Raw genomic sequence first — 16,582 nt, 5'->3', positions numbered from 1 at the left:
TGAGGTCGACGGTGCCGGAGGAGCTTCGCCGGCGGCGAATCGGACGGCGGCCGGCCGGTTACTGCGAGCTAGGGTTAGGGATTTGGGGACGTCGGGAGAGCGCGGCGAGGGGAATAAAGGGGCTAGGGTTCCCCGGGATGCGGCGGCGAGCTTCTTATAGCCGCCGGGGGGCGGCGGCGGCGATCTTGGCCGGCCAGGCCATCGGGCGGCCATGGCGCTGCCAGGCAGCTGCTTTGGTGCGCGGGGAAGAAGGGCGTTTTTGCGAAAACCCCCTCGGGGAAAAACGTTGGGCTGGTGAGGGGTGCGGCTGGGCCAACTTGGGCCGTTTTTGGCTGCGGCCGCAGAGGAAAGAAAGAGAGAGAGTGGGCTGAGCCCGGGAGAGGGAAAAGAGGATCTCTCTCTATTTTTCTCCTTTTTCGGTTTTCTTTCTCTTTTCAAATTGCAAATTCAAACTGTTTTGAATTTTGTTTGAACTCAAATTCTGCAGAGAAGATACTAAACACACATGGACTTGTTGAATAACAAAAATGCCATGTTGTCTAATTTTGAAAATCTTGAGAGATTTGAATGGAGAAGAAAGCAGAGGGATTTGCATAATTGTAAAACAATTCAACTTTGATGCAAATTTTATTCAAATGCAAACTATATGCATGAGATGCACATGAACACTCATTTATTCATAAAGACAAGGTTGGGATGTTACATCCTCGTCGAGAGGCCGGCCTGCTGCAGCGAGCTCGTCGGCGTAGCCCTTCATCTTGGTGAAAAAGGCCGCCGTAGTCATGTTCTCCTTCCTCGTCTTGGCGAGGGCGACGCGGAGGTTGGAGACCCGCGTCCTGGATTGGGAGGCGAACATTGCCTTGATCGCCGCCCAAACCTCAGCTGCCGTTTCCATCCCGATGGTGGTGACGAGGATGTCCGGCGTGAGGGAGCTGAGGAGAAACGTGAGTATCTGCTGATCCGTAGCTACCCACGCGTCGTAGGCGGGGTTTGGCTCCTTGCTCGGCTTACCATCTTTTTCGACGGTGATCTCTTCTGGCGGCTCGATCTTGGAGTCGAGGAAGTTCATGAGACGGGCGCCGCGGAGAGGAGGCAGTACTTGCGACTGCCAGATGAGGTAGTTCTTCCTCGTCAGCTTCTTATTGACTCTGATACCTGCAAGGGGGTTCGTCATGTTTTTGATGGAGGCTGGGGCGAGGCACATAGATGTGTTTTCTAGGAAGTTGGCTCTGATACCATATGATCGTATGAGGTATTGTGGGAACGATGATGACTTCCATCGATTACGTGTTAATATATATAGGGGCCAACAACGGCAGAGCTAGATACAAGGAAGGTTACAACAGACAGAGGAAAACATGGGTTGATCTTGATCTTATAGTTACGATCAGATCAACAACAATACGGTTTGAACTGCCGACTACCTGTATCTGAACTTCTATCTAGGTTCGTCTGAACCTCTCTGTCGCAAACACTAACACAGGGTCCGCTCCAAAGTAAGCACAACAGATAAATATCCACAGCTAATCTTCCATTACCAGGTAGCTACGATGCATGGAAGCTCCGTGGCTAGCCTGAGCCAGTGAATTAATCGGATGGTAGTTTAGTGCTGAACAATGCACAGTCACCAAAGCTAATAACCCATCGCTGAAGGATGCATGGATCGGCTTGATCAATTCGGCCAGCTAATTACGAGGAGCTTGCTCGGCTGGGCTGCATGGTATGCTGGCATATGCAGCATACCCGGCATACCCTATAGGTTCGCCACTGAGTTCTCATCCCTTCCATGGTCCACTCCATCTCCCCACACCGCCTGATCTCCCTGCACCACCACTCTACCAGATCTACCATACAGCGTTGCAGGAGTTTTAGTTGTGGCTAGGCACGCTTGAGAATTGAGATGGATCCGCGTCGCCCACCCTCGAGGGCACCATGGCCATGGCCTAGATCATGACCTTTTTGTCGGCTCTAATACAATTATAGGTTCAACATAGAAAAAACAATAGTAAGATGGCATATACTGATTTATTATAGTAGCCGCATATCAAAATTCATAATTGAAGTCGTGGTCACAGCTATCAATGTGGCAGGGAGACACTAGCTAGGAAATAACTTCACCACGTTCACTCTTACTACCTTGCGTCACTACAAGAAAATAATCATGTAGAGACGTTCTACCTAGGACGCTTTTATGTTCGTCTTAGAATTCTGAACCAATTAGCAGGGAGAGACGTTTTTTGAGACGATGGACGTATCGTCTCATGTTTTATGTACACCACGTTTAATAACCCTACTAGTTTGTTTCCAATCCCGTGAGTTAGAGAAAAAAATGCACGCCTCTTCCCACCCTGATGAGATCTGAGATTGGGAAAAATGACAGCCGCCGCCAGTTACCATCTGTGGCAGCTCACGTCGCCGATCTTCAGAGCGTCGCCCCTCCTCCCCCCACTCGTCCGCTCGCTGCCGTCCTCTCTCCCGGTATCGCTCTGCAACCTCGGCCTCTCTCTTCACGGACGTCCAAGTCAAGAGACACAACTCTTTTTCTCCACCAACACCAGCGGCTATGGAGCTCCCGCTGCACTAGCAACGAAATCTGCCAATCCTTCATGAAGAACCTGCTCGCAGCCTGCGGAACTGCAGTTCACACAGGGCTACATCGTCAGGTTAGATCGTCGTTGCTTTTCATCCAATATGATATAGATGAGGTGTTCGATAACTTTACTGAGATGAAAATCCTTTTTGATTCCGATCAACTGCTACATCATGGTATCAGGTTAGTGAAGCTACTTAAATATCTGTTATACTGCTATTTCTATGAAGTTTTTTACTATCTAGAATTTCAAATGATGGCTCAAGGTATCTAACCTCCACCAGATTTCCCATGCCGTGAACTCTGACTATATATTCTTGATGCATTGCAGGCTGTTGTTACAATTATTTGATTTAATTTTGTGCTGCATCAATTACTAGATGATGATGTTGTACACCAATTCTCAACAAAGGTTTGTTACTCTCCCCCAAACAAGATCCTATTTGTTGTACTAGTTAAGATCTATAACTATTATTACTGAATTTCAAAGCATGTCTGCATGTTGTTGAGTAATATTTTTTCCTGTAGATATGCAATGTTCGAAAGAGAAGCTAGAGTAGCAAAGTGAAGAGATGGTGCTCCTATTCGGAAAAAGAGAGTGATGGTGCTCCTTTGATATGGATAGTTACTGCCTCTAATGGTAAAATACTTCTGTTGTGCTACTAAAGTGTTAATGTTTGCTTGTTGAGTGATGGGAATAACTGAATGTCTATCAAGTTTCATTTGGTTATGATCCAGTTGTCTTGTTTAGCTAGTGGAGGATATGTTGATGGTTCGATAGGAGCCTCTTTAAACTTGTCTCTATTTGACGAGAGAACAAAAATTGCCAAGGTAGCTAACCACAGTTCTCAAGAGTCACTAGTTTCCAGAAAAATAATCTCATGCATGTTCAACACAGTATTTATTCTTCACATGTATGTACTGATATACATCGTAAAATTCTCTTATCGGTGTGCCTATCTAAAAGTGAGAATTACTAGTGAAGTTTTCTACTTAATCTATTTGTATTTGATTTGACATTTTGTACAGGGTAACCGGTTCGATGATTTTTGAAGACAGACAATTTAAAGTATCATGGAAATCTAAGGAGAAGTTAAGATGGCGCCCTAGGAGCTCATGTACTATTAGCTGTATGCAAAAGCTTATAGTTAGATAGATGCCAACTACGTAGACAATATATTTAGGATTAAGGGATTTTGTCGGCTGAGTGTGTGATTTTGTTTTTGTAATAGATGTACAGTTCGACTGTAATATACAATTCATCTTTAGCAATAAAGATATTTTTTCTAGCAGTGACTTGTATTTTTGTACTGCTTTGTCTTTTGTAATAGAAAACATATAACTTATAGATTTCAATCGGTAATTATCAACAATACTAAGAATAAACAATACATGAATAGAAAATGCATTCCAATTATTTAAGACGCAATAAAGCGGCTCAACATGAGTAGAGACGATGAGCAAGGGAATCTAACAAAACGTCTATACAATGGTAAATATGCTTTATCAACGTCTCAATATTTCCTAAACACGCTCATATAGCGTCTCTACAGATTTTGAGACGGTGCATAATAAGACGCTTCTAAGACGTTTTACGTAGCGACTCTACGCTCCTGTAGAGATGAAATTAAGCGTCTTTAATATACAAATTGGGCGTCTCTACATGCACTTTTTGTTGTAGTGCGTCCCTGATCACTAATATATGCCATCTTTGCAATTCCCTACTGAGTTCACACACAACCATCTTTTTCTGTAGGTAAATATAAGTGACACCTTAGTTCTTGCTACATACGTTTTTCTTGGCTGATACATATCCACACATCTTAGGTTCTCTTGTTTGTTGAGCGTATGAACAAATCAATTGGTTGACGCGAATATGATGTGTGCATGCACAACTTCGGAATGAGTGGCATCGTGAAAACATCTTCAACCAAAGGCACACCTCCAGCTAGCACCGCTCCTGTGGATCGAACTAAGCCTCCGCCTGCTTCTCAGCCCTCCACGTAGCGATGCAGGTGGACGGTCCAGTGGGCCTGACAGATAATCCGCCAGGTTAGGTGCAAGGAACAACTTGGTTAATTACGTGAAAGGTGATTAATAATGAACTGACGAGGCGGACAGTTTTTTTGATGCTGGCGGGCGTCCGCCTGCATCCCTACCTCCACGCCTCCACAAACGAGGAGACACACGGGTCACAATGACATCGGTGGATCACGACGTCCGCCGCCGCGAATATCCCGTCGACCAGCTCCACCCGCTGGCCATTAACTGCCTTACGCCGGGCACCCTCTCTCAACCCATAACAGCAAGGCCATGATTGGAAGGCCACATTGCCACATACAGAAAAATAGTTGGAAGACTCGGTGTTGGGGTTAGCAATAGCAATCATAACGGGGACCGAAAAATAGGACCCAAACATTTCTAGTTTCTCTGGTCTAGAGTGTTGGTATATAGTCTATGTCATTGCACGGATGTGTGTCCAAAAACATTTACACCATGTACCATTTGAAATACATGATTGGTAAAACATATGCTCTTGAATTATTTTGAAGTTTCAGTAAATTTTTGTGTTTAATGGTGTTTTAGAGTGATCATAATTTTTGTGTGAAACTTTTAGTCAGTTTTAGCGAAGTTTCCATCTTCATTTGCGATTTGCGATTTGCGATTTTCTTTTATTTTTATTTTTTATTTGTCTATTATTTGCTGCATTACACTTTTATCTATTCAATTACACTTATTTTGTTTCTGCTGCACTTTGTCTAGACATGATTGTTCTCACACATTGGTCATATCTTGTTACAATGATGTACCCTGAAGATAAAAATTCCATATCCATTCCTTCCTTTGTATGCGGGAATTTAATTATAGTACATGATGTACCCTGAAGATAAAAAATCCTCTAATAATGTAAATGATTTGCGCATGAGATCTTTTAGATCCACACATTGGTCATCTCTTGTTAAAATCTTCTTATAAGTTTTTCAGCTGGGGATAGTTTGGTACAGGCACATCGATATATAGTTTCAAGACATGTAGGCATTTTACTTGGAAGGCCATATGCTCGCTGGCGAGCCCTTCTATTGATGCCAACCAATTACAATACTTCCATCACACCACAAACATATGTAAACATGTAATTTGGAATCATAGAACAATTTTCAGGGTGCCATACTGACAATATAGTCAGTAACTCCAGATCTGAGAATATCTGCATACATCTGGAGGGGAAAATGTGGACATGTAACACAGAAAATGACTATCACACGATTCCCTCGTTGCATTCCAGTAGACTCTGCTGTCAAAACGTTGGGGGAAATGGTGGCTCTGTAATTTAATTGGTAGACTTATGTGTTTGGTATCACCGATGATTTCTGATTCAGGACCTGCACTTCCCCTTTCGATGCAACGACAGCATATGACCTGCATGTAAAATATTGCAATGTCTCAGAAACTGCGGTGCATAACCACATGTATTCTTTATCGAAAAAAATAACCACATACGTAGTATATTAGTAGCTATATTTTGTTTTTGAAACATGCTGGTTAATGACTGGATTTCACTATATAGTTTGTCTACTCACGTAGTGTTGCAAATTATCCCATGGTCTACAACGCCAGGGATGTTCTCCAAGTCTTCTGCTACCTTTCCTGCAATGTGACCAAAACAACCAGCTAAAACTCCATTGAATAAATAATTGCTGAATTATCATCTCAAATTCATACCAAGATCCTCGATGGGGGTCGTGAAGATAACATCAAGTATGTGATAGCCCTCCTTGGTAACCAACGGAAAATCGCCTCCCGATGGGCCGGCAGTTCCAATTGATGGCCTCCTCCAAACCTTTAGGTGTCACGAAAGGGAGATGAGTGGAAACTTTTCTTTTCGCCAGGCCAGAACAAACAGTGGAAAGGTTTCAGATTCAGAAATCTGGCAGCTGCTCCGAGTATAAATTTTGTAAATAATTATCAGATTGATGAGGGGCGCACCTCTGCGTCGCCAAGGAATAAGTCATCAATCTCTTCAGCAGTGTCAATCCAGTTTCCCTGAAATGAGCTGCTCCTCTTTTAATTGATATTACAGAAAACTTAACTTTTTAAACATAAAGAAAACTGAACTATAGTGGGAGAAGATAAGAGGTTACTTACACTTTTGATCAAAACTGGAATGGAACCCTCGACGCTATTCACATATTTGTCTTTGTCAATGATAAAGGCAACCTTGCCAGCTGATTTAACAACACCCTGTGGATCCATACCAATCAACATTTGCATATAGGAAGATGAGACAATCATATATACTGATATAACAAAAGTATCTGCAGTGATAATAATATCATATTGTTTTTTTGTTCCAGAAAACAGAGACAATTCCATTTTGATGAACTTACGATGCTGCATACTTGTTCAATTTATTAGGAAACAAATGGAAATGTGATGCTTTAGACACTAGACAGAAGTCACGTAGCCTCAGCGAAAGCCTGAAAGGGTTAACCGAGTTTCTGAAAAAATCTGCCCACCTTCTCCTGAATGAAAGAAGGCTCTCCAGTCTCGATTTTCCGGCGCCCAATGACGGCAGCAAGTGTGCCCTCTTCAATAATGTCAGCATCAGTGAAAGCAAAATCAATCTATAAGTCAGTGAGCATGGTTTCAGCTAAAATTCTGTTTCTTGCCTGCAAGATTCACAGTTGCGACAGAATTGCGCCTACCTGGGGGCCTTCCTCGTTGCTGCTGATCTTTATCCCCGCTTTCTCTGCCTCACTTGCACAGGTCGCAGACCTGGCTGATCAACCCCACCAACCGATCAGACGCGGATCGATCAGAGATTCAGAGCAAGCAAACACTACTATACTATGAATTGGAGCTGTGCAGAATGTGAACCATGGAACTATTGTCGCAAATGAAACAACACTTACGAGGGTACCCCGATGATGCCAGTCAGCGAGCCTCGCCGGAGGCGCGTGCCGAGGTACTGGACGGCGAGCCCTGACGCGGCACCGGAGCCGAGCCCGACCACCATGCCGCTTGTCACGAACTCGTCCACCTGAATGTCACAGAACACGAGAGCCTCAGCAGTGGAGATGAAGTCGCCGTGAAAACTGTCGAACGGGTGGGCGGCACCGCGGCAGAGCATCGGCGAGCCTAGCTCCCTTATTACCGTGAGCTTGGCGGCGTCGAAGAGGTGGACGACGTCGGCGTCGGCGGAGGCGGCGCAGGCGACCGCGCGCCCGCGGGGACGGCATGCGGTGGAGGACGGAGCGGCGTGGCGCTGCCGCAGGCGCCAGCGCTGGGGAAGCCGCACGTGCGAGTTTTCTGCTACGCTTGCTCTCGCGAGTGCCTCCATGGCGAGTGGCAACGACTGGTGCAGGCCTCTGAGCTCGAGCGTCGTCGATTTCGACCGCGAAGCTATTACGGGATAAGATAAGGAGGGTGATGGTGCACATGCGCCACGATAACAGCTAGCGGTAGTTTTCAAAACCGGGGCATCGCTGAATGTAAAATTCTGAATCTGCAGGGAGAGGGGAGGGAGGGCCTGCAAGGAACGTAGGAAAAGTCTAATTTATCTTACGGCCCAAAATATAATCATATTTTAAAGTTTAAAACAATTAAAAAATATCATTGCATGCATATCATAGTTCTCTTTTCCAAGAACAGGGAGTTGGCTCACTCATGTACTTAGCGAGCGCGACTAGACCTGACATCTCGTTTGCTGTTAGCAAGTTAAGTATGTTCATGTCAAATCCGGGTACTGATCATTGGCATGCATTTGATAGGGTCATGCGCTACCTATGTGGTACAATGAGTTATGGGATTCACTATTCAGAGCACCCGAATGTGCTTGAAGGATATAGTGATTCAAATTGGATCTTTGATGTAGCTGATCTCTACGCCACTAGTGGATATCTATTTACCTTTCGAGGTAGCGCAGTGTCATGGAGATCTTGCAAGAAAATCATATTGACGAGGTTAACTATGGAAGCAGAACTAACTTACTGCATTAGACACAACCACCGTTGAATCAGAATGGTTGCGTGAGCTCTTGATGGACTTGCTTGTGGTTGAAAAACTTGTTCTGACAATCCTTTTGAATTGTGACAATCAAACTGTAATTGTCAAAGTGAACAATTCTAAGGATAACGCGAAGTCATCAAGACACGTTAAGAGACGTTTGAAGACTGTCAGGAAATTGCGAAACTCCGGAGTAATAACTGTTACATATATTCAAACAGACAAAAACCTGGCAGACCTCTTTACAAAGGAACTATCACGTAATATGATAGAAAGTGCATCGAGGGAAATGGGTTTGAGACTCGTTGATGTTACACCATAGTGGTAACCCAACCTTTCTGATCGGAGATCTCGTGAATTAGGACCTGGGAAGAACAAACTAGTGGTTTAATTGAGGATAATATTATGTCACCCTCTCTATATGAAGATGCACAACTCTCAATTGATGTAAGGTAGGTTGGCAATGAGCCTTAATGTGTTTATGTTGGCTATTCTAGTAAAGATGTTGTCCTACAGAGCATTCTTGAAATAACACACCTATATTAGTTCGATTGTTAAACGTCGCAATCTATGAGATTTGGGTGATCTCTAGTAAACTCATGAAGAGACCATGAAGTATGATGCATACGCTTCACCCGCGGTATAGGCTACTGGCAACCATGTACTAGTTATGGCTTTGAGTGAAACCTGTTCACGCAAAACTTGCAATTTAAGGCTTAGCCCTTTGTTCAAGTGTGAATAGATGTAGCTTAAGGCTCTAGGCGGAAGTTCAACTTAACAGTCTATGCTGAAACACTGGTATATAAACAAGCAGCGAGTATTGGTAAATCTCTAAATGGAAATTTGAGATCAGGTGGGGGATTGTTGAAATATTGGATCCACATTTAGTGGCCCATATTAGATTTCATATTTCCCTACAAATTTCAAAGCCCACATTGTGGCAGCCCATGTGAGTTTGAGTTCAAGTTGGTGGCAGCTCACTAGGGAGTGGCAGGAGGTGAGAAGTTTAGTCGCACATGAAAAGTTGGGACGAAGTTAGCACCTTATAAGGTGGGTTGTTCCACCACTTGTAAGTATGTGAAAATAGGAGTGGTACACGCGCTCGTCTCGACTCGACATGACGTGCGTTGCGTCGCGATCGTGGTGAGTGGTGAGTGGATTGAGCCCCGAGCCGAGACTTTATGTTCTTTCTGCAGTTCAGAAAAACGAACAGATTCCTAGACGGATGTGTCGCAATTAGTTGGTTTGGGTCGCTCCCGGACCGTGGGCTATCTGTAACCGACTCGAAACGTGCGTGCGACGTGGGAGTGGCCCACGTTGCCTAGGATTTTTTAGCCTATATAATCTCTTGCCTGACTACCGCACAAACACATCTAATACACGAGTTAGAGTTTCCACCTCTCTCTGCTAGCGCCGCCCTCCATCCTGCCCGCCGGCGTGCACCGGCGAACGGGAGAGCAGGTCTCCGAAACCGCTCGCCTTTGCGATCCTGTACGGGAGAGGACGAATTAGGTTTTTGAGAAGTGCTCTGCGCGACTGCTCAAGCTCTTCATCACGGGTCGTCTTCCGTTCAAATCGGTCGGTGCTGCCTATTGTCGTCTTCAACGTCGTCTACTTCGACCCGTCGTCCCCATCGTCAACAGCATTGTCATCAACAACGTTACTGCTGCGACTTCATCTGCTACACCTCCACGGCCACCGCCACTAAATCGGTACGTGCAACATATCTCGATCTGTTTAGCAATGAATGTTTTACTGTTTGTGCTGCTACTATTTATGTTAATTAATGCATCTAGTATGTTCAAGTTTTACATGTTATTAGTAGTTGTTGTCATCATGTTTAATATTCTGGAATTAATCATAAAAATTGTGGCTAATTCTCCAACATTGGCGACATCGTGCTCTATATAGCTTTCCTATTTGCTCTCTACCAATTCTTGAGTTCCGGTTGTGTGTGCCTAAAATAAATATTCTATATTTTGAACTTTCTTTCTAGAAGCAATTTATTTTTATTGCGCTAGATTTGATGGTTGGGCGGCTATGAAGTACTCGTGCACCCTAATATTTATTTTTTTCAGCAAAAAGGACCACCAGTCTATTAATCATCATCAACAGTAGTACAAAGAACATCAAAGATAATAAAAATTACGAATAGATCATTGGACTACCAAGTGAAGACTACAAGCACTGGAACAAGCATAAGTCACGCCAACATCCTCGCCCTCCATCACCAAAGCCATCAAAGCTTGTGGAATTAGAGCTATTTGTATTTCAGCTACTTAAATAGAACTTGTTGTTCTCAAGTACCATAAATTCAAACATTGACTCTCTCAAAAAAAATGCACATTATGGTACATTCTTGTCTGGTGGGAGTACAAAAAGAAAGTACAGTGTTAAAGACAAATGCATTCGTAAAATAAGATTCCGTGGCAAGACACGAGCACTTTTTTGCAAATCTATATTTTATTGTACCGCTCACCTGTAAATCTGAGGATCTCATAGTTTGTAATTTGGGAGAAATAAATAGGTGAACCTTAGAAAAAGGTGGGGCGTAGTGCAGAGGCGAGTCCGTGCTCACCTATCACTTCTCCAAGCAATGTCCTCAACAGCTGCCGCCCGTTCTTCCGGCATCTCCAACGACACGACATAAATGGAGGTGTAACGACCGTTTGCGGTTGGGAGGTCGAAATATGCGCCTGCACCCCAGTTTCGCCCGACGTCCACCGAGACGCAAACGCGGCCCAAATTACGTCTCGGAGGTGTCTGCGTGGACGTGACCGCCCGCTTCTCCCACGAGCCCGCCTGGCAGCGGGCGTGAGACCTGTTTCGAGCGCATTGCTCCGGCGGCCGTCGTTTTGACGTCTTCTCTTCTGCATCTGTGCCGTAACCTTCACCATCAATGGCGTCGCCTCGTCTTCAGCACGCGTGCGGTAGTTGGCCTTCTGCGCCACCATCAATAGCATCTTGTCTCGCACGTGCCCGGCATTTAAAAGGCGACCAGCACCATCCCTTTCATCGCTGACACCACCGACACCTCCACTCCCCCAAGCACCACGGCGCGTTGCCGCATCACCACAGGGAAGAAGAAGAAGAACGACTTCGGGGCATTCGGCAGTGGCCGAACAAGGTGCCGCTCGCCGTCGAGATGGCACGACTGATGAACTAAAACTGGATGCCGTACGGGAACTAGAGGGATGTGCACCTACCTGGCGGTGGCTAGCGCCTCAGCCATCATCAGGTGCCTATCATGCCCGTGCCTCTGCGAAATCTGGAGCGGACCATCGAGATATGGTGCAGGCGGTTGTACTTGCCACCTGTCCTCTGCGTGGACCCCACATATGCCCTCGACACCGATCGATGGCTCAACTGGCGCGGGATCGAGACGGATCCGAGCAGGAAGGTGGGATTTCTCGGCGATAGCGACTACCCATTCGGTCCACCTCCACCGCCTGCACACCATGCTGCCCTCGTCGAGTACGACAGCCACCCCCACCTACGCCTCCCCGCTACGACGTCGCGCTGGACTTCTGCAACGAGGAGGCCAAGGACGATAGCAACGACTTCGTCGGCGCCATCTTCCACGACTAGCAGATGGCCATGGAGTCGGGTCGGGGGTTCTAGTTGCCGAACACGATGACCGACGACGAGATCGCGAGGCTCGGCATCCTCGTGTCAAGGTGCCGCATGCGCCTCTACCACGTGAACGATACACCACCGACATAATGTCGGCATGCCTCATGGAGGGTGAGGCCCTCGAATAGGCGCTGCAGAATTCGGCCCCGCACCCACCACCGTCTCTACCGTTGTCGTTCAATCCGTGGGCTGCACCGGCCACTCCACCTCCACCACCGGCAACACTGTCGTATGCTCAGCCGGCTGCCAACTGGCCGTGGGCAATCCCGGAATTAGTCGTGATCCACGACGAGGATGAGGAGTAGGCTAGGGTTGCATGCGCTACATGGACCTTTTATTTTTTTATTTTCCTTTATTCCCGATGCAAATCATATTTTTTTTGAATGGAAAATCTTTAAAGAAATTTTGCGGGGCACCTTGAGGCACAAAGAGATGCATAGTCGAATTCGAACATCTCGGCCGACGCAAACATGCCCTATTCTTTGTTATCCCATAAAATATGGGTTAAATGAGCAACCTATATAAATCTCTCGGACAAGATGAACCGGTTTTTGTGTCAAAAAAAGAGAAGGACTGATACGTCTCCGACGTATCGATAATTTCTTATGTTCTATGCCACATTATTGATGATATCTACATGTTTTATGCACACTTTATGTCATATTCATGCATTTTCTGGAACTAACCTATTAACAAGATGCCGAAGAGCCGATTCTCTGTTTTCGCTGTTTTTGGTTTCAGAAATCCTAGTAACGAAATATTCTCGGAATTGGACGAAATCAACGCCTAGGGTCCTATTTTGCCACGAAGCTTTCAGAAGACCGAAGGGGAGTCGAAGTGGGGCCACGAGGCGCCGCCACACTAGGGCGGCGCGGCCTGGCCCTTGGCCGCGCCAGCCTGTCGTGTGGGGCCCTCGTGTGGCCCCCCGCGTTGCCCTTCCGCCTACTTAAAGCCTCCGTCGCAAAACCCCCAGTACCGAGAGCCACGATACGGAAAACTTTACTGAGACGCCGCCGCCGCCAATCCCATCTCGGGGGATTCTGGAGATCTCCTCCGGCACCCTGCTAAAATTATATCTTTGAGGAGTAGCATAATGAATTTTAAACAATTGGATAATGAACATGTTGCTCAAGCTTGGGAAAGAATGAAATCTTTGGTTAAAAATTGCCCAACCCATGGACTGACTACTTGGATGATCATCCAAACCTTCTATGCAGGACTAAATTTTTCTTCGCGAAATTTATTGGATTCAGCTGCTGGAGGTACCTTTATGTCCATCACCTTGGGGGCGGCTACAAAGCTTCTTGATGATATGATGGTTAATTACTCTGAATGGCACACGGAAAGAGCTCCACAAGGTAAGAAGGTAAATTCTGTTGAAGAATCATCTTCCTTGAGTGATAAGATTGATGCTATTATGTCTATGCTTGTGAATGATAGGACTAATGTTGATCCTAATAATGTTCCGTTAGCTTCATTGGTTGCCCAAGAAGAACATGTTGATGTAAACTTCATTAAAAATAATAATTTCAACAACAATGCTTATCGGAACAATTCTAGTAATAACTATAGGCCATATCCTTATAATAATGGTAACGGTTATGCTAATTCTTATGGGAATTCTTACAACAATAATAGGAACACACCCCCTGGACTTGAAGCTATGCTTAAAGAATTTATTAGTACACAAACTGCCTTTAACAAATCTGTTGAGGAAAAGCTCAATAAAATTGATATTCTTGCTTCTAAGGTTGATAGTCTTGCCTCTGATGTTGATCTTTTGAAATCAAAAGTTATGCCTAATAGGGATATTGAAAATAAAATTGTTACTACAGCAAATGTCATCCAAGTTAGAATTAATGAGAATATAAGATTAATGGCTGAATTGCGTGCTAGGTGGGATAGAGAAGAAAATGAAAAACTAGCTAAAGAGAAAAATGTAGCTAAAGTTTGGACTATTACCACCACTAGCAATGCTAATGATTCACATGTTGCTGCACCTCCTACTATTAATGGTAAAATAATTGGTGTTGGTAATGTTTCTACTCCTAGTGCAAAGCGCGCAAAATTACCCGAAGCTTGCTAAAACTACTAAACCGCTCGTGATAAAACTGCTGAAATTTTTTCCAACCTTGGGGATGATAATCCCATTGCTTTAGATTGTAATGATTTAGATTTTGATGATTGCCACATCTCTGAAGTTATAAAGTTCTTACAAAAACTTGCTAAGAGTCCCAATGCTAGCGCCGTAAACTTGGCTTTCACAAAACATATTACAAATGCTCTCATAAAAGCTAGAGAAGAGAAACTAAAACTTGAAACTTCTATTCCTAGAAAGCTAGAGGATGGTTGGGAGCCCATCATTAAAATGAGGGTCAATGATTTTGATTGTAATGCTTTATGTGATCTTGGTGCAAGTATTTCTGTTATGCCTAAGAAAGTCTATGATATGCTTGACTTGCCACCATTGAAAAATTGTTATTTGGATGTTAATCTCGCTGATAATGCTAAAAAGAAACCTTTGGGGAGAGTTGATAATGTTCATATTATGGTTAACAATAACCTTGTCCCCGTTGATTTTGTTGTCTTGGATATTGAATGCAATGCATCTTGCCCCATTATATTGGGAAGACCTTTTCTTCGAACCGTTGGTGCTACTATTGATATGAAGGAAGGTAATATTAAATATCAATTTCCTCTCAAGAAAGGTATGGAACACTTCCCTAGAAAGAGAATGAAGTTACCTTTTGATTCTATTATTAGAACAAATTATGATGTTGATGCTTCGTCTCTTGATGTTACTTGATATACACTTTCGCGCCTAGCTGAAAGGCGTTAAAGAAAAGCGCTTATGGGAGACAACCCATGTTTTTACTACAGTATTTTTGTTTTATATTTGAGTCTTGGAAGTTGTTTACTACTGTAGCAACCTCTCCTTATCTTAGTTTTATGTTTTGTTGTGCCAAGTAAAGTCTTTGATAGTAAAGTGAATACTAGATTTGGATTATCTGCGCAGAAACAGATTTCTTGCTTGTCACGAATCTGGGTCTAATTCTCTGTAGGTAACTCAGTAAATTAAGCCAATTTACGTGAGTGATCCTCAGATATGTACGCAACTTTCATTAAATTTGGGCATTTTCATTTGAGCAAGTCTGGTGCCTCAATAAAATCCATCTTTACGGATCGTTACTGTTTTGACAGATTCTGCCTTTTATTTCGCATTGCCTCTTTTGCTATGTTGGATGAATTTCTTTGATCCATTAATGTCCAGTAGCTTTATGCAATGTCCAGAAGTGTTAAGAATGATTGTGTCACCTCTCGAACATTTTAATTTTTATTGTCCACTAACCATCTAATGAGTTGTTTCGAGTTTGGTGTGGAGGAAGTTTTCAAGGATCAAGAGAGGAGTATGATACAATATGATCAAGGAGAGTGAAAGCTCTAAGCTTGGGGATGCCCCGGTGGTTCACCCCTGCATATTCTAAGAAGACTCAAGCGTCTAAGCTTGGGGATGCCCAAGGCATCCCCTTCTTCATCGACAACATTATCGGAGTTCCTCCCCTGAAACTATATTTTTATTCCGTCACATCTTATGCACTTTGCTTGGAGCGTCGGCTTGTTTTTGTTTTTGTTTGAATAAAATGGATCCTAGCATTCACTGTATGGGAGAGAGACACACTCCGCTGTAGCATATGGACAAGTATGTCCTTAGGCTTTACTCATAGTATTCATGGCGAAGTTTCTTCTTCATTAAATTGTTATATGGTTGGAATTGGAAAATACTACATGTAGTAATTATTAAATGTCTTGAATAATTTGATACTTGGCAATTGTTGTGCTCATGTTTAAGCTCTTGCATCATATACTTTGCACCCATTAATGAAGAAACACCTAGAGCTTGCTAATTTGGTTTGCATATTTGGTTTCTCTAAAGTCTAGATAATATCTAGTATTGAGTTTTGAACAACAAGGAAGACGGTGTAGAGTCTTATAATGTTTACAATATGTCTTTTATGTGAGTTTTGTTGCACCGTTCTGTAGGATAACGTTGCATAGAAAACAAAAATTTTCCTACCGCGAACACGCAATCCAAGCCAAGATGCAATCTAGAAGACGGTAGCAACGAGGGGGTATCGAGTCTCACCCTTGAAGAGATTCCAAAGCCTACAAGATGAGGCTCTTGTTGCTGCGGTAGACGTTCACTTGCCGCTTGCAAAAGCGCGTAGAAGATCTTGATCACGATCGGTTCCGGCGCCACGAACGGGCAGCACCTCCGTACTCGGTCACACGTTCGGTTGTTGATGAAGACGACGTCCACCTCCCCGTTCCAGCGGGCAGCGGAAGTAGTAGCTC

At 44.2% G+C, this 16,582-nt stretch overlaps 1 protein-coding gene across 1 annotated transcript; it reads right to left on the bottom strand.

The window, feature by feature from the left end:
- Positions 1-5,712: 5,712 nt before the first annotated feature.
- LOC124702824 (probable ribose-5-phosphate isomerase 4, chloroplastic) lies at positions 5,713-7,946 on the bottom strand. The gene is made up of 9 exons (XM_047234999.1): positions 7,746-7,946; positions 7,504-7,631; positions 7,297-7,366; positions 7,108-7,215; positions 6,737-6,832; positions 6,578-6,634; positions 6,314-6,431; positions 6,172-6,238; positions 5,713-6,010 (listed from the first exon to the last, which is right to left on the bottom strand). Exons 1-9 carry the CDS (start codon positions 7,929-7,931, stop codon positions 5,935-5,937), a joined length of 906 nt encoding a protein of 301 aa, XP_047090955.1. The 5' UTR covers positions 7,932-7,946; the 3' UTR covers positions 5,713-5,934.
- Between the last annotated feature and the right edge of the window lie 8,636 nt (positions 7,947-16,582).

The sequence above is a fragment of the Lolium rigidum genome, chromosome 3, assembly GCF_022539505.1.
Source record: "Lolium rigidum isolate FL_2022 chromosome 3, APGP_CSIRO_Lrig_0.1, whole genome shotgun sequence".
Lineage (NCBI taxonomy): Eukaryota > Viridiplantae > Streptophyta > Magnoliopsida > Poales > Poaceae > Lolium > Lolium rigidum.
This window is presented reverse-complemented; position numbering and strand designations above follow the sequence as displayed.